This window comes from Argentina silus (assembly GCF_951799395.1).
Source record: "Argentina silus genome assembly, chromosome: 18".
Lineage (NCBI taxonomy): Eukaryota > Metazoa > Chordata > Actinopteri > Argentiniformes > Argentinidae > Argentina > Argentina silus.
In genome coordinates, this window is record NC_139672.1 from 2,963,246 (window position 1) to 2,982,178 (window position 18,933).

Sequence of the window (18,933 nt, forward strand, 5' to 3'; positions counted from 1 at the left end):
ACTAAGCAGGCTTATAACATATACTGTCAGAGTAAAGTCAAGAACATGACTGCTCTGAGTAAATATCCTCAGTTTCTCACTCTCTTCTGATAGATTAACATACACCAGTGGCAAGCAGATTCATTGCATATCCTGCAGTAGACTGATTTACACTAGGCCAACACACACAGGAGTTTTACCAGGCAGAAGTATGTCGTGGTTGTATATCTGCTGTAGAAGGAGTCAGGGGAGAGACTGAAACCACTTTTCCAGAGATGGATGAATGTGATGACGAGTAATATGTCTGTTGAAGTCCGCTGGGGCCTGACTCCTGTCAGACAGTGGGTTTAGGGTTTAAAGTAGTCAGTGTAGTCTGGGGGGGGTTTGCAGCCAGTGATGACGACTCTCAGGTTAACACGAGTAGTCCCAAAGAGACCTGTACTGTATGTATAGCATGACTCTGACCAGTATAGGAGCATCACAATAGGAGCTTTAAGACAGCTTTTGATTTCATCTAAATGTATTGCACGAGCCCAAACAAGCTCTCAAGATGTGGATACAAACCGACAACATTGCTGGCTTCAAATGATGCCCTGTGAGGCCCACTGCAGGAGCCATGACCATGTAAAGCCATTGAAGTCACGCCACTTAATTGACTGTCTTGCAGTGTTGGTTTCCATTGGTCCACAACACAGAACAAACGCCAAAGCAGTCTCCAATTTAGCTTTGCACACTTCAGCCTTTTATGTCTGAGATGAGAATGCTAGGGGCCGACGTGTCAGCAGCAGTCACTTGATCGTCATGGTCTTCCCATCATGGCCACACACCTACAGCTCAGGACTCACCTTTAAGGTTACATCCCAGGTAGGTGTGAACCAGGGGAGGCTGGTGGACGTAACACATGTTTGATACCATTCCTCATTCCATTCCATGCATTACAATGAGCCCATCCTCAGATTTTTCTACCGCCACCAGCCTCCCCTGGTGTGAACAGTACAGTAGGTGCTATGATGCAATTCAACTCATATACTAAAACAGAGACAAGAAACAGACCCATCAGCAGAAGGAGGAAGCTACACTTACTATGCCTTGGTTCCAACTACTGATAACACTCAAGCACTCAACAGGTGAATGACCACAATGGTGAAGTCCATCCTTCCTGAGAAAAGAGTTCAAAAAAGCCTTCAAACCTAAAAAAAAATAAAAAATAAAAGTCTTGTATTTGTCCTGGTAGTGGGTTAGTGCCGGGGAGGCTGAGGAAGCTGCTGGGGGTGCAGGTGTGACATGGTTAAATCCACACCTTGTTCCAAAGGAGCGTCAGCCAGGATCGTACCTTATCCACCATGGAGAAGATTCAACAGCAGACGAATTTAGACCGGTGGTTTCCCGACCTCTCAGACGCACAGCGCCAAATAAATCAGTCCAGGAACAAACGAGAGGAGAGGGGGAGAGGGGAAGAGGGGAAGAGGGGAAAGGAGAGGGGATAGGGAAAGGGGTGAGGTAGGGAGGGAAGGAAGGAGGGAGGAAGGAAGGGAGGGAGTGGAGGAGAGAGAAAATAAACGCAAAAAAAAAATACTCCAGGTGTTCGTTCTTCTTCAAACTATTCCGAGAACTGAGTTCCTGAGATTCTCTACTTAAAGAGTGCAGCAACAATCCATTCAACGGGGGCCATCCCAGATTTTCAAGATGTCCATTCTAGCAAACAACGTTTAGGCCTCTGGGCCTGACAGCTCAAACTGAGGCAGGCGCGCGTTTCCGCCACTGAGGAGGGCCGGGGGCCGACGGCGCGGCCAAAAGCGGCGTGGTCACCTCGTACTGCAGCAACCATGTATGGGCTGAAGACAGGAGCCTGGGTAGAGAGAGGGGGAATCTGCCATAAATAGCCTGCTGGTAAGACGGCTCAAAGCGAGAGGGAGAGAGGGAGAGAGGGATCGAATCAGCTGCTGGAACAACAACTACCACCACCACTGTAGCTCCAGTCCGTTTCCTACAACACAAGGTTTATTCCTCTGGTTTATTAGCACCGTGCTGGGGGGGTTGGACGGGTAACTCACCCAGGCATCATAAAGCCCACTGAGGACGAATGCTGCAGATGACACATGGGTTATGTTTCAATATCCACACTATCACACCTCTTAGCAGTAGAGGCTGGTGGAGGTAGAAATCGGAGGACGGGCTCATTGTAATGCATAGGATGGAATGAGGAATGGTATCAAACAGTCGTTTTTTGCAGTACAATGACCCTCCCCGTCCTCCGGTTTCTACCTCCACTGCCTCTTAGGTATTTTCTTATAAGGCGTGCATTCTCTGAGGTGCTAGGGGGGATATTTGGAACTGGTGTCCGTACAAAAAAACGCAGACACAAACCAGTGACTCCTCTCCATTGCTGATCATTAAATCTGATATGGGATCGTTGACCATGAGATGGTCTGACCGTGGTGTTTTATGACTGCTGTGGGTATGTGAGACTCACATGACGGACCCGTTCCGTGGTGTTTATGCAAGGGTTCTCATTCCACACAGAAGGGTCCGAGCGTGCTCATACGCTGGGTAAATATTGATGAAACCCTCGCCCTGGCCAAAAGAAATGTTTTCTCTCCAAAAATGGCAAGAGTGAGAGAGGGCGGAAGGTACTTCCCACACAATGTTTCACACCATGATTTTACACACAAGTTCTGTCTGTTCATCTGCACGTGTAGCCCAATCGGAGGACGGAGCTCATTGTAATGCATGGAACGGAATGAGGAATGGTATTAAACACCTGTGTTTGATACCATTCCTCATTGCATTCCATGCATTACAATGAGCCCCGTCCTACGATTTCTACCTTCACCAGCCTCCCCTGGGAGCTTATATGCATATAAGGATATGAGTGAATGAGAGAGTGCACTTTCTAATCAACTTATTATTGTTATTATATCAAACATGTGTTGCCAATTGAACTATGAGTTTTGAAAAACATCTAGTCACTCACTTAATAACCACATAGCAAAGTGTGAATCTGTCTGTCTGTCTGTCTGTCTGTCTGTCTGTCTGTCTGACAGGCAGTAGACACGGCCCCATATGTTCAGACAGGGCTCTAGTTAGCAGCTATCCCCTGTATTTGGACCAGACCCTTGAAGAGACTCATAAACATCAGAGGCATTGGCTCCCCCAGCCTGTCAGCTGATGGGTGAAAAAAGCAGGATCAGGTTCACACAGCAGATCAGGGTCTCTGGTTCCCCGGTCACGCAGCGCCTAGTCTTTGGACACCTCACAGAGTCCTGAGCGTTTTTTTTTTTATAAAGGTTAGTCGCCATCTAGTGGACTAAGGCAGCTATAGCATACAGGACTACATCGAGCGGTAGCCTACTAAAGTGCCTCATGTAGACTACAGTACCACTTGCCAACATTGCTCTTATAATCTGTGTAATAACTGTGTAATAGCATAGCACTTTGTAAGATGATGTTACACTGTAACTTGGAAATTTGCTTTGTAATTATATTACTAGAAATGGAAATTATTAGAAATGGAGTTGAGTGTTTTTTGTTACAACTTACTGTAAGTGGAATAAGGACTCTGGGGCGTGGCACATTCCAGAATCCTCTTTTTGTGAGGCTGGGGATAGAGAGAGAGAGAGAGAGAGAGAGAGAAGAGAGAAATAGTGTGTGTGTGTGTGTGTGTGTGTGTGTGTGTGTGTGTCTGTGTGTGTGTGTGTGTGTGTGTGTGTGTGTGTGTGTGTGTGTGTGTGTGTGTGTGTGTATGTGTGTGTGTGTGTGTGTGTGTGTTTGGGGGGGGGGGCAGTTTACTTACTGACTGCTGCTCTGGAAGGGCTGGAATGACAACAGCTGAAGTGGAGGAAGATACTATAAAAAGAGAGACAAAAAAGTCATACCATGTAGTTACAGGAGTCTTACAAGATCCCCAAGAGAGCCTAAAATAATAATTGCTATATACAGTACCCTGCATAAGTAATGGGACAGCGAAGCTTTTTGGGAAATCAATATGTACACAAATACCGTCAAATAAAAGCTGTATGTCTGCTGTGAATTTCTCTTGGCTGCTTCATCAGCAGTATTTCTGCCTTCAGATCATCACAGAGAATCAACGGAGAGAATTAGTTTGTGTGCAGTGTGTAGTAGACTACCGTGTAAATCATTGTATACTGTACCACTCAAAATATGTCACTAAGTCGTGGTTGTTGCATAACATGTCAGTTCTGGGAAGGGATTTTCAACATTATCAAGTTAAAGCAGATTTGGAATCGGCCTCAATCGCCTTACTATAGTGCTTTCTATGCTTTGTTCTCCAAACGAACTACTAAAGCTCACCCTAGTTCGCTGTCGCCAAGTGACGCGGAAGAATAAGTATTTATAGCTTACTGTTGTTTTTATTATTGTCTCTTTAGGCAGCAGACAGGTCGACAATAAGAATAGACAATCATGAAAACAACAAACACTCGGCTAAGTTTACTATTTAAGTATTTGACTGTCTTCCGATAAATCAATCAAGTACTGATAAATCAATCAAGTAATCGTTATCTACACTCACTATCTACACACACTTTATTGGGAACACTATACTAATACTGGGTAGGGCCTCCCTTTGCTCTCAAAACAGCCTCAATTCTTCATGGCATTGATTCCACAAGATGTTGGAAACATTCCTTTGAGATTCTGGTCCATGATGACATGATTGCATCACGCAATTCCTGCAGATTTTTCAGGTGCACTTTGAAGCTGTGAATCTCCCGTTCTACCACTTCCCAAAGGTGTTCTACTGGATTCAGACTGGGAAGGCCACTGAAGAACACTGAACTCATTGTCATGTTCATGAAACCAGTTTGACGACTTTTGCTTTGTGCCATGGTGCATTATCATGCTGGAAGTAGGCATTAGAAGATGGGCAAATTGTGGCCATGAAGGGATGCACATGGTCAGCAACAATACTCAAATAGGCTGTGGCATTCAAGCGATGATTGATTGGTATTAACGGGCCCAAAGTGTACCAAGAAAACATTCCTCACATCATTACACCACCTCTACCATGAGAAAGTGTACAGGTGTTCCTAATATAGGGGGGGGAAGATCTCCTAATAAAGATCTATACAACAAAAGATATCCTAATAAAGATCTATACAATAATCACAGTAGAAGACAGCATGTCTCAAACGTTGTTCTAGTCCAACCACCCCCACCCATAACTCCTGCATACTGCACACATATGAGACGAGCACAAAGCAATGTTTCTATAGTGACTTAATTGATAATTAACGCACGCATTTCGCACGTTTAATATCTTGGTTACCCTTGGTTACCCAGTGAAGTAAATGTACTGTAGTCCTACCGCTCCGCTTGTTAAACACTAGCTGACTGATGCTTAATGAAAACAAAATTAGCCTGCTTACCTTTATTCCCGAGCACTTTTAGCTTTTTGAGATACATAGGTCTACTTTTTCCCCCAAAAAAATAGTTATACGGGTGAAAAACAAAACATTTCTTTGGTTTATTTTTCTTCTACCCCAGCGAAGTCCGTTGGCGCGTATTCCGTGGCGCGAACAGTGGCTCTAGTCGCCCCTAGTGCAAGTGGAACAAGCTTCGCGCTGTTGCCTCTGCCACAGGTGTACACAGTTTCTCAATCGGTTTGTATTAACCGTAGCCTACCGTCTCTATTGTCAAAATCATTAAAGTCCTTAGGCTATTTGAAATGGAAGACTTTGATCAATTTAATGCCTACCTAGTTTTAACAACTTGCATTTGAAATATTGAACGGCTGTCCTTATAGCAAGTGCCAGCGACCAGCATCTATTGGTTTAGCCATCTACTGGTATGGACTGGATTGTGTTCAATATTTTTCTGTAAAGTAAGAGTCGCTATGTAATGGGTTGCATAATACTACCAGCTAATAGGCCAACAGTATGTCAGCAACAGTCTTGTTGTCTAATCACCTTGGCCTGAACCCTAAACCAACATCCCCTTAATCATGTGTGTATGACCATGCTCATTCCTACAGAATACATATCCTATACACAACGCTGCTTAAGTTAAGCAGCACAAACACACAGTGTTAGCCAATCTATGTGTCATCAAAGGCAAATCCAGATTTTAAACACACCACACTCTTTGTTTCAGACTTCAGAGCCGTGGTGTGTGGAGAGAGGACAGCCTTTTCCACAGCAGGAGACAGGCAAGACCTGAGAATGGCGAAGCACCAAGGCAGAGTGTAGTCCAGATGGAGGCTCTCTCTCCTCTCCAAGGGGTTCCATGTCCTTCCCGCAGGGGTGCCTACTAAGCTTCAGGCCATGCCCTTGGTCTTCGCCTTTGACCTTGTCGCAGGTATGTCCAGTCGAAATACATGTGAGCACGCGGATGGAAACATGAGGACAAAATTGATCTTTGATCAATCATAGCAGTGTCATTTCATGCCTTGTCGTGTGAAGTCCTGTGTCTGTGTTTGCTTCACTCTCTCCCTGTATTGGGGATGTAGACATAGACACATTGTGTTTGGTGGTAGTGGCATATTTGAGCGGAAAAGAAGGATGGATGTCCTCCAAGCCTCAGAGAGCATGCTGGGAGATTTCTACAAGATTCCATTCACAAAGCGCCATGCCAACGTTTTGATCCAACAGGCAGAGCGCAGTGTAACAGTCTGGCAGGGTAATTGGGCATGGCGTACACACATACAAACACACACACACACACACACACACACACACACACACACACACACACTCTTCCCCTCTCTCTCTCTCTCTCGCTGTCTCTCTCTCTCTCAGACAGTCTATTGCCCACACACAAGCACTGATAGGTACAGTATATGATTAGAGGCGTATGCCATTAACCCTACTTGTTACATGGGCAACTGGTCACCCGACTATCTAGACTAGTTTGCTAAAAGAGAATATCCAATTGATCACAAACACAGCCTTCATGCAAAGAGTTTATTTATGAATCAGACTGCAGTATCATACAACAGTAGCACAATCATATGACTATGTATTATGCTCATATTCATCAATACAAAGGTAAAGGTATGCCTGAAAGAAAAATAAATGAATGAGTTCTCTTTTGATTTACTCTAAAAATAGCTTTTAAATACTTGGCATAGTTTCGTAAATCAAATTATGAAAGATAATGGTTGCCCATCGGTTCGACTAAGGGAGTACCAAATGCAAATATACTGTATGCAAAAACCTTTTTCCCTCCTCTCTCTTGCATTTCATGCAAGGAAGAAAAAAAGATGTCGGTAAGTACAAAAAGCACTTAAATCTCATATGAAAATAGAAAATATTACAACAAGTGTGCATAATTATTCATGTTGCACATAACCTGCAGTACAAAAAGTCAAATGACACCAAGTTTCATCTGGCATGCCAATTCATGGGGTTGAATGTACTTTTAATGGCCATTTTAGTGTCGCGAGGGGCAGTTTACGTCTTAAGACTGAGGCCTCAAAGCATAGTCAGTCATAAGAATCGATGATATTTTGAACGAAATGCAAAGTAGTAATTATGTGTACCCTCCAGTTTGTCCTGTTTGATATTGACCAATGAACTCTTGTGAACTACTGAATTCTATCTTGGCCATTACCCCGTTCCCCTTGTTTGTCTGTGACTTTGTGCATTTTGAGAAGTGTTTGTTTATGTTGGACTAAATTGCACAGTTCTGATTCAATGACCCCACAGTGTAGAGAGTGAAGGGCAGACACCATGTATGCAGTCAACATTGCTACTGTACCTCTCTAGCTTAGGAAAAGGCAGAACCACAAGTTGTTTGTTTGTAAAATCTAAAATATGAAAAACAGTGCTCCATTAAGTAACTATTTGGCATTGCCTTAAGTTTAATGTAATGCACACGATTGCCTAAGGCGACATGATTATTCCAAATGTCTGTATGTCCGTCAGAAATATCAACCTTAAGACAAAGTTCTAAGTCAATTAAATGCTACAACGGCAATAATGCTACATTACAGTATCCTGTAAGCTGTAAAACTGCATGACTGAACAGTGATGTATTTAGCTTTAACACAGAGCAGAACAGATTGGCTGTGGATGCGCACCTTTATCAATGCATTGTACATCTCTTCTCACTAACGATTGTATAATTGACGGCAGTCCACTCAAAACTAGCTCACTGTAGAAAGAAATGTTTGGCTGCATGGATAAAATAATGGATTTTCAGATTTTATTTCTAAACATGTTGCTATGAATCAGCGACAAAACAGTACATGATTTGGTTTGGAAGACATACAAAGACAAAAATAAGAGAGGTGGCCACACTGGACCGTAAACAGAAGAGCAGAACTGAGATGGAATCGATGTATCAAATATCATAGCGAGCGTCCAACATCAACTCTTTTTTTTCTTACAGCATGTGAAAAGCACTATTAAATAGGGACTCATGGCACAATCAGATTATCCCATCAGGTCAAAACAATGACGACCCTCCACCTTTCACCTTTAACCTTTAACCTTCAAGGCACACTAAGGGTCATCCGTCCATAAGTCTCTCTTTTGTTTTAAAGCACTAGAAAATGATATATTCTCATTATGGCACTGTACAGACATGATGATACTTTCAACTTGATCAACGTTGTGTGGAGAAATAAAATATCATGGTTTAAATACAAAATATCTCTTAAAATATTTAAAATATACTTTATTTTGTACATTATGCAAACTGATTAACAATTCAATGATAACAAAAATAAATATTCAGTGAAATGTAGTCTCTTTCGATACACATGTAGATATGGACACAGATATACATATCTATGATGAAATAACGATGCATTCAAGTGCTCCTCGGAAACTTCCCACCAAGTTTTACCATACGATGTTGCGTAGAGCTCCCTATTGGCTAATTCCGAGATAGCTCAGAGTGGGAAACCGAGTCGAAAATGTCAATGTTTCCGATTTCCGAGGAGCACTTGAACGCAGCATAAGCACACCCACACCCTGACACATTTCCATATAGCTGTGGGATGATTACAGTAGAATGATGGCTGGTTCACAATGGAATTCCTGACAATGGTACCCAGCTCCCCTAAAGCCACTGAGCTGTTTTGTACGACAATATTGCTCTATCTTTTATTCTTTTTTTTTCTTTTCTTTTCTTTTTCTTTTTTTTTTTTTTTTACTATAATCCATATACCTCTGGTTAAGTCACACCTTATACTACTGTACTGTACACGCACCGTACCATTTATTGCTTCCTGAAATTACCTGGAAAATAGAGCTATACACCAGATTTAACATTAAAACTACCCAGAGTGATCTTAAACCTGATCCAGCCTTTAAATGCACTTCTGGATACAGAAGGCAACTCCCTCCCACCCCATAATGTAGAACCAATGCCTCACAGAAAACATATCAATCACTGATTTATCGTTATGCTATAGAGAGTCACTCTTCATTGAAGAGATCCATGGGTAATGGTAACAGTGTGCTGGGAAGCGATGAGACAGGGCACAATGTATAAAAATAATAGACGGATTGATTGATTGGTTGGTTGATTCATTGATTGATTGATTGATTGGTTGGTTGATTCATTGATTGATTGGTTGATCGATCGATTCATCTGAAAACGAAAACAGTTCTTCAGCCAAAGACATTGACGTCCAACAAAATACATTTTTCACCGCCTCTCCTGCATAACAATCAAAATGTAACTTATTTTGGTGTAACTGACTCTGAATGCAACTGAACAGCTTTTTATAACGATTATTCTCCTATGTCTACTTTTGTTGTAAAACATAAGTGCTTACATTCATATCTAAACAGCTCGCCCGTAAACGAACAGAATCGCACAGAATGTTTGATAATGACTCAACTGTATTCACTATGGACAAGTTTTTAAGTTTTATACGCACGACAGAATTGCATAATATCTGCCAATGAAAAAACGCATCAGGGAGGATAGAATAGAGAGGACAAAGCCGAAGCCGCTACAAGAAGACTGACAAGTCGAAACCCAAATAGAGGATGGGTCGTGGGACGGAGGTGGTGGTGGAGGTGGGAGGGTAAGGGGGATGGGGGGGGGGGGTAGTTGGACTTGGAAGCTGCCCCTAGGTGGGGGGACACCTCCCTTTTGGCAGTGGAACAGCACTCTTAGTACTCGACGACGCCGCGGGTGAGGGTGTTACACAATGCTCTTGTCGGACAAGAAGGCCATTTCTGTGTCTGGATGAGATGAAGGCATTCTAGTGAACAGCCAGGTCACAGTGTTGGAGCTAAAACCTCTGATGGAGATGACGGGGCGACGTAGTGCAGTCTCTCTACACTCTCTCCACTCGGCTTGGGTCATAAGCCTCTGCGACACAGAGAAAGGGAGATGGATTTTAGAGGGAAGGAAATAAGATGTGAATATTTATTTTTCACTCATTTTTCTTTCAGTTGTTCAGGATGTTAGTTGACTTGAACGATGACTGGACAACAACCCCATCTTGTGGGGAATGTCAATAACAACAGCAAAGGCCTCACTGCTTGAAATTCAGTTCCATTAAATTACACTATTTGTCCTAGCAACCTCAACTTCAAACCAAATGCTGCGATTCTGTTTGTCATTTCAAAATGTAATCAATATGCATTGTTTGGCTTCCTAAGAAAGGAAGCTGGTCTGGTTGATTAAATTCCACAAAATAATTAAATTTTCACCTCTCTTTTCTCTCTCTCTGTACATTTCTAGCATACACCTCAATGTTAGCAGCCTAAACTAGTCAGAACCAATGAGTATGATTCTGTTTGTAATAATCAACATTTGATTTCCTGAGAAAATGATTCAGTTTTCACTCTCTTTTCAACTTTACAACAATTACATTTCAATGTTAGGGTTATTATCCTTGATGGTGAATTTGCACAAATTTGAAAAAAACATTAACATTAAAAACATTTATTTGAAACAAGCAGTGTAAATCTATAGTCCACTCTGTTTGACTTTGACTTTTTACTTTTAAAGTGATTTTGTAAAGTGGTTTACTCTACCTGAGAGAGATGGCACCTCCTCATCTTGCAACACTGTCTCTTCAGAGACCTGCGGTGGAGAGAGGCCGACCTCTCTGTCCTCCACTGACACTGTGTCTCTCTGGAGAGTTGGGGGGGGCTCCTCTTCTCTCCTGCCACCGTTGGCCTCCCGTTCCCCCGCCCTCTCCCCCTCTGCCTCCCCCTCCCCAGAGTCTGTGCTCCTGATGCTGAGGCGTCTCATGCGGGACACAGAGTCCACCTCCTTCATCCTCGCCAGACGCTCTAGCGCCACCCGGCTGGGGGAGGTGGTCAGCTTGTCCTGCAGTTCCTCGATGCGCTGCGATGGGCCTCTGCTCCTTCTCTCTCCCTCCACACTGAGAGACAGCGTGTGGTCTGGGTTGAGGGGGACCGAGAGTGGGAGTCTGTCCGGTGGAAACTCTGGTAAAACCGGCTCTCGACCCAAATGGGTCCACACTCCGCTACTCCTCCTGGGGGGTTCTTGGACTTCCTGTGTCTCCTTATCTTGTGGCTCCTCCTGTTTATCAGGCACCGTAGACCGTATAACTTCCTCTTCCTCACACTCATCTTTCACATTCAATGTCTGTTCATTTACACTGCTTTCCGGAGCTTCTCCTGCAATAACAGGGTCACTTTCTGTTAATTGAATCTCCTCCCCTGCTGCTGGCTCTAGCTCCCTAACCCTGTGTTCTCCAGTGACCAGGGACTCTGCAGGCACGTCAATCCCTAATATCCTAGCTGCCCTCTCCTCTATGGATTCATTCTCTGGGATGCCCTCGGCAGATTTTACCTCATATAGTTTGCCGAGGTCCTCTCCCTCAGCCTGATTGGCCTTCTCGTCACCCCCAACATTCTTATCTGTTAATGACAGCTGCCTCCTCCAATCAGGGCCGGGATTAGACACTGATTGATTTGAGTCAGAATCGGCAGGTCCCGCCTCTGTGTCTCTGTCCTCAGTGGGGCTTTCTGATGCAGCACACTGTGGATCACTGCTACTGCTACTGTCAGTCGGGCTGTTTTGATTGGTCGAGTCTGAGCTTTCCTCCTCGTGTAGCGGAGGCATTGGTATCTGCCTCATCTGAGTCTCGCTCTCTTTTTTACAAATGGGACATTCCGCCTCAGAGTCAGCACCACAGGCACCCTGGGGAGCTTCTGCGTCACCACTACCCCCAGGTTTTGATTTGGCCGTGAGCGTTTTATTGACCTCTGTCGAGTCTCGAGACTTCTGAAGAGACTGACATATGTCCTCATAATCGGGGGGACTGGTGAGGGTGGAGGCATCCTGCATGGGCTGTCTGTCCGCCCAGGGGACCTCAGCTGCTGTGTGCGTTGACGTCGTCGGGCTGAAGTCACTAAGTGGCGTCTCTGGTGGCTCGTCCAGTAGGTCCAGCTTCACTGTCCTGCCGTCGCTGTTCCTCCTCTGCGAGAAGTTTGAAATGACCCTGTAATCTCTGAATCCCGAGCCTGAGCCCGGCTCCCGTGGCGGGACGGGGAGTTCCTCTCTCAGCTGCTTGCTGAAGGTCACCGACTTCCCCGCCGGCCTAGAGAAGGCGCTCTTGACCTCCCTGAACTCGGGGTCGACGGACACCGTCCAGCTCTCCATACTGCGTCTAAGGCTGCTAGGCTTGCTGAGTGGCTCCGCTCCCACCAGCCTTATCTTTATACGCTCTGGGATCTGCACTGCGCCAGTGGTGGGGACGTTATTGCTGGCAGTGCCTAGCTCTAGGATGTCCTTGTAGGCCTCGTTTAGGTCCTCGATGCACTGGTCCACGCTTGGCCGCTTTGCGCCCAGGTTCTGGTTCTGGCTCTGCTGCTGGTCCTGGAGCTCCTTGTTGATGGACTCCAGCTCCTCGATGGCATCCCAGGGTCGCCGGCTGATGGGCTTCAGGAGGAACTGTCCGAAGGCCTCTTGCCCTCCGGGGCCCGGGCAGGCTGCTGGTTTGGCCTCCTCCTCCACGTCGTTTCCTGAGGATGATGGTGGTGGTGGAGGTGGGGGCGGTGGTGGTGCTGATGGCGGCTGAGCTGTGCTCTTGTTCAGCTGGCTGGAGAAAGAGGACGTCCTGGAGAAGGCGCTGTTGCTGGAGGGTTTCAGGCTCTTCACCCCCTTTATGGGGTAGCTGAATGCGGTGCTGCTGCTACTATTCACACTGTCTGGGGAGGTGACGCTGTCGGGTCCTGGGAGGGCCGCGGGGTCTTGTGCTTCCTTGTTTTCAGGACCTGGGAGAGGAGGAGGAGGGGCAGGCTTTTTGGCCTCGGGGCTAGTTTGGGTCTCCTGGTCTCGGTACTGGTTCCCTGGCCAGGATCCGGATAATTTGAGCTCCTTGTGATGGTTGATCTTAGGGGGCCTACAACAGGGGGGTCTTCTCGCAACTTTGCTGCTCGATCTGCTGCTCGCTATGCTACCGGTTAGTGCTTGCAGCTCAGCCTCGGCTGAAGATGTGCTTTGGAGACTTTGGTTTGTTAAGTGGCCAGTTTTGTTCTCGCTAGGGCTGTCTACTGGGTCTGGTGGCAGCGGCTTCTTCTCGTCGTTATTGTTCTGATCGCGTGACGTCCCGGTGGGCGGTGGTGGTGGGGGAACAGGAACAGATACCAAACAGAATATTGTCTCGCTAAGTTTCTTTTTCACATTCTTCGGTTTCTCTTTCTCTGGGTCAGGTTCACTCTTTTTCACTTGAGTCACAGGTTCTGACATGCCTGGGTCTACATGCCTGCTCTGTGGAGGGGGTCTAACCTGAAAAGCTGTGGGGTAATTAACACAGCTTTGGTCAGTAGCTACACTAGTATCACTTCCTTTGATCATTATACCCCTGTTGCACCATCTATTACTGTCGTTGTCGTTGAGAGATGTCTTGCGGCTGTCGGTATTGAGAGATAGCCCCTGTGGGGGGGAAAAGGCACTATCATGTGTAGATTGTCCTAAAACCTTAGCGGAGGGAATCTCTTTGTTGATGTTTCGGATCTTGTCCGAGTCAGTGAGAGAATTTCCGCCAGGCCCTCCTGAGATAGTATGTCTCACTCGCGGGTCGTCGAAGGGTAAATAACGAACGTGTCCCACTCCCAGCTGCTCCTCTGTGTAGCCAGGATGCACCACCTGTTTCCGATAGGGCACAACACCTCTCTCCCCGTAGTGCTCCAACCAGGAGCCTCCCGTCTGTCTGGAGAACCACCTGCCCGCCTCCGAGCTCACAGGCCCTCCCCCCTCCCCCCCTCCACTGCAGAGCCTCCCCCCTCCACCTATAGTTCATCACTTCATTGCGGTTGATTTGACCCCCTCTCTGGGGGGGAGGCGGGGGTCTCCTGTAAGACGGGGGTGGGATGTAACCGGGAGGTTCCATACCAAAGATGGCGGAGTGTTGTGCGAAATAGTCCTGTCTCTGCAGCTCTCCGCCACGGGGGTGATAATAGATAGGCCTGTCTTTTTGTGGTTTGTTTTGCCCCCCTGGTTCAATGGCGAGCGTCTCTGAGCTACCCCTAGTCTGCTGGTGAATCTCGTATGACGGAGGCTTGACAGGCCTGCTGAACCTGGGCTTTGGTAAAAGTGCAACCTGGCCGCTCGGCCAGCCGCCATTCCTGGCCCACCTGTCCCTGCCAATGGCAGCGCTGTAGTAATACCTACTATAAGGCCCGGAGAAGACGGTGCTGTTTACCCTCTGTCTGTCAGCTAGACCTGCTCTGGACTGGGCCACTAGGCCTATGTCAGAATGCTCAGTAATATCGGGCGACAGCACTCTAGGGAGGGACTGGGACTTGGCTTTCGTTCTGGGGAGGACAGCGCCCTCTGTAGTCCTCAGGCGGTGCTGCTGCTCCTGAGCCCACCTGTCCCCCTCCCCATCCGACAGCTGCCTCCCCAGCCCCACCGCTGGCTTCCACTCCTCCGTGCCCAGGCTCTGGCACTTCCGCTCCCCCGTCACTCTCAACTGCCCTGGGGCCGCGTCGGGATCCCTCAGCCAGGAGGTGTCCTCCCATAGCTGTAGATGCTGTTGATGCTGCTGCTGCCTCTCCACCCTGTACTCCTCTGCGATCAGTCCCTGTGGTCTCCATGATGCCTCTGTTGCCTTGAGGAAGCCGGCGGACGCCCTCAGCTCCCTGCCGTCGGCGTAATCCAGGAGGACGCTGAAGTCCTGGCCTCTCCTCCTCCAGTAGGACACATCCCTCTCTTCTAGTAATGCTGGCTGCTCAGAGGAGTAGGTCAAGCTGGGCGTGTCGTAGAACCTAGGAGGTAGGAAAGGAAAGCTTAATGTTAATGATGTTATGTTATGTTAATGATAAAATAATGCATCATGTAGATGTATGTGGGAAAACATTCATTCATTACCATGGAAAATCACAAATATGCTTTTGGACTGTATAACGAAATCAAAACGTATTTATTTCACACAAAAATGGAATAACTAAAACAAAAAAGCTGGCCAGAGTATTAGTTAGTTAGTTGAGGTTACATGGGCCACTTTTAATTTTTTTAAATTTTTTTAAATCTGAGGCATTTCAGGCTGTTAGACACTTGTAATCTTATCAACAAAATAAAGTTTACCCCCTTTGTAATTAACAAGTCTGCTGAACTTTAGACAACATAACATTTGACACCCACATAACAAGATCAAAGAGAAAGAGAAGATGAATCAATGAGCTTCATCTGGGACTCTGAAACCCAACCACGCCTCCACATTAACTGTGATGACACAAAGCTGCTGACCAACCTGCCGTGATTTGATACGATCTGTGATATTGATAATTGTGACATTTTAAATGCGGTATGTCTGGCAAGCTTCCAAGCTTGGTGTTTTGGCTTTGGGAGTAGACTAGAGAGAGGAATCAGTCTCTCCGATCGCAACCCAAGAGAGGGAGAAGAGAGCCAGCACATATCTGACGGAAGTGCTTGAGTCAGCGGCTCCCAACTCCCTTGAAGATAGCGTGAAATTGTGCGGCTGCTGCAATATGATCTGCATATTAAAACACACGCTGACCTTAATTCTGAAAGCTGGTAATATGCTACTGCTGCTGCTGCCGATACTGCTGCTGACACGCTTCTAGTCTGACCAGAAAGTATTGACTTTTCTTGTTTATATCATGTGACACTCAATCCAGAACAATTTAAGCATACTTGTCTGGCAACTACAGTAGGGCTGTAGAAAATGACAATACTTCAAAATCTTCTTTATTTCCTATATAAATTGGGAAATAAACACTAAAGCTATTTATTTTCTTATATGGATATATTCTGAAGGAAAAAACGTTAAAAATGTTTTAAAGTGTGGTGTATGGGGAACATTTCAATTCACTTCATGTCACTTTCATGTAACTTGTTAATTGCCTATCTCAAAAAATCTAAAATAGGCCTAAATTCAATCATGTAGGCCTAATCAGAGTGGTATATTAGAACTAATACTAATATATTACTCTGGGCCTAATAATAATTCCAATCAGTGCATTCTACATTCTACATTCTGCATTCTACATTCTGTATTCTGATTCTCTCAATATGAATCAAGCTTCAAATACCAAGAGCCAAGAATGGCCCTTCAGGCTGAGTGATTATGTCCACATGGTCAGTCTCATTCAGACATGCACGCTCTCAGTCCCACAGACAGCAGCCAGCATGGGTGAGGCTACTGTGATGGACTAAACAATGTCAGCTCTGAAGAGCTGTAAAATCGTATATCCAGGTTGGATTACCAAACGACTGGTGTTGTGGAGTCCATAAAGGATGTCTTTTCTTAATCCAGATTATCCTGATCAAAACAACTGGAGTATCGTGTGAAATATTGATAGAGCTAAATACTCCTTATTGGTGGGTTATTTTAAAGTAACCGTCCTTATTCCAATTCAGTAATGAAGCACTGAACAATAATAACACAAACCGATCACCACATTTACCAAGCAAAAAAAGCATTTACAAATGTACCAAAAGCATTTACAAATGTACAGTGTAACCACATATACAATACAATGTTGTTACTTGTGTAATTACAGGTGTATAGGGACAACACAATGCAGTGTGACCTCAACACATTATCTAAGGACCTCTAACCTTGAATCCATGGATAAGGGTGCTACAGCAACACCCAGTACTGCCTAGCAACACCCTTACTTTGAGGAGTGAGTGTGGGGCGTCAGTGTGTTTCAGTGTGCTTCTGTTTACAGTGTGGTGGTGATGCTCTTAAAGGGACATTACACTCAAAAATCAATATCAACTCATGTTGACATTAGACTACGTCTGAGGTTTGAGAGCGTCTGATGAATGTAGATGTTTGAGTGTAATGTCCCTTCAAGATTTGTACAGTTCTCTGAGCCCAGACCTGCCTATGCTGTTGTTTACATGGTGTGTCCCAGTGTGCGTGGTGCTGCTTGTGCTGTAATGATGCTTCCACTAGTAGTGTTGGTGGATAGTGGGGTGGATTTCATGGAGAGAGCGTTCCCTGTAAGCATGGATTCACATGCTAATGCAAATAACTCAGCGGAGCAGAAGGAGCAGTGGTGGAGGTGGAAACCGGAGAACGGCTCATTGTGGTGCATGGAACGGAACGTGTGTTTGATGCCATTCCTTGTTCCATCCCATGCATTACAATGAGCCAATCCTCCGATTTCTACCTCCGCCAGCCTCTACTGAGCACCTTTACATAATTCCTCATATCACAGCCAGTGGTGCTGCAGCCTCACTGTATCTATCTGCAGCTCTGGAAGGAGGGAAAAGGGGGGGGGGGGGGGAGGAAAGGGTGAAAAAAAGCCCTGCGCAGTGCAGACAGAGTGGCTCGGCTTTGCATGCTATGCCGAAGGGCCCCGGCAAGGAAGGGAAGAAAAAAAAGAAGAGAAGGGAAGGTAGGGGGGATCTCAAAAGAGGGAGAGAGAGAGAGAGAGAGGGAGAGAGAGGGGGGCGGGGGGACTCACTCACCCGCTATCCGTGGCAAGAGAATCACCTAGGGGCTGTGCGTCACCTAGGTTACCGCTGCCAGCTTCTTTTCTCCTTTGGTTCCTCTCCCCAGCGTTCTCGCTGTCGCCGGGGTAGCCCTTCGCCAGCGCCTGCCTGCTGCCGTAGATGACGGCCCCCCTGTCCGCCGCCTCAGACCCGTTCAACGTTCCGCGACCAGGAGGCCTGCTCTCCGCGATTTCACGGTGGCAGTCGGCGTGGCGCGGTTTGTCGTAAGGCGTGGTGGCGGAAGGGGGGCCGCTCTTGGGCAATTTGTATCCGTGAGAAATGAGGAGGTCCTCCACGCTGTACATGGTGGTGTCTCTCTCTCTCTCTCTCTCTCTCTCTCTCTCTCTCCCTCTCTCTCTCTCACTCTGTCTCTCGCTCTCTCTCTCTCTCTCTCTTGCTGGCAGGAGGGCGAAGGTGTGTGTATTCCTTATGCGCAGTGCTGGTGGAAGCCGGAGCACAGCTGCTTAGAGGAGGCCATCACTGAGGGGAGAACAGGGAGAGAGACAGGAGGGAGGAAAGGTAACATTAATACTGATCACGCCTTCACAGTACTGTGTTAAAAGGTAACATTCATAGTGATCACAAACCTTCACAGTACTGTGTTTAAAAGTAACACTCATAGTGATCATAAACCTTCACAGTACTGTGTTTAAAGGTAACACTCATAGTGATCACAAACCTTCACAGTACTGTGTTTAAAGGTAACACTCGTAGTGATAATTTACCTTCCCAGTACTGTGTTTAAAGGTAACACTCATAGTGATCACGCCTTCACACGTCTGTGTTAAAGAGAACTAGGATGTCGGATGGAGACAGGGAAAACTAGCACAACAGCTCTGATGATATTCCCACTGTCATTCTGCCTAATAACCTGCAGTAAACCTCCCTTCCATTGCAACCACAATAGCAGAATTGCATTCATGAGAGATTCTGAGATTCCAGGTAGGTTGCATAGCTACTATACAGAATAGATACAGAACTCTACATTCTTGTGGCTGATTCTCACGATGTCTATTGGGTACTGTATGACCAGGTCCTGTGATACCAATTTTCCATTAATATTGGATAAGGATCTTCAGATCA

At 46.0% G+C, this 18,933-nt stretch overlaps 1 protein-coding gene across 1 annotated transcript; it reads right to left on the reverse strand.

Annotated features, from left to right (window-relative positions):
- Nucleotides 1-10,234: 10,234 nt before the first annotated feature.
- Nucleotides 10,235-18,155, reverse strand: jcadb (junctional cadherin 5 associated b; the record flags this gene model as incomplete). The annotated part of the gene is given in 4 exon segments (XM_083690412.1): nt 10,235-10,269; nt 10,941-14,142; nt 14,144-15,149; nt 17,827-18,155. Coding segments are annotated over 4 exon segments (4,572 nt in total).
- Between the last annotated feature and the right edge of the window lie 778 nt (nt 18,156-18,933).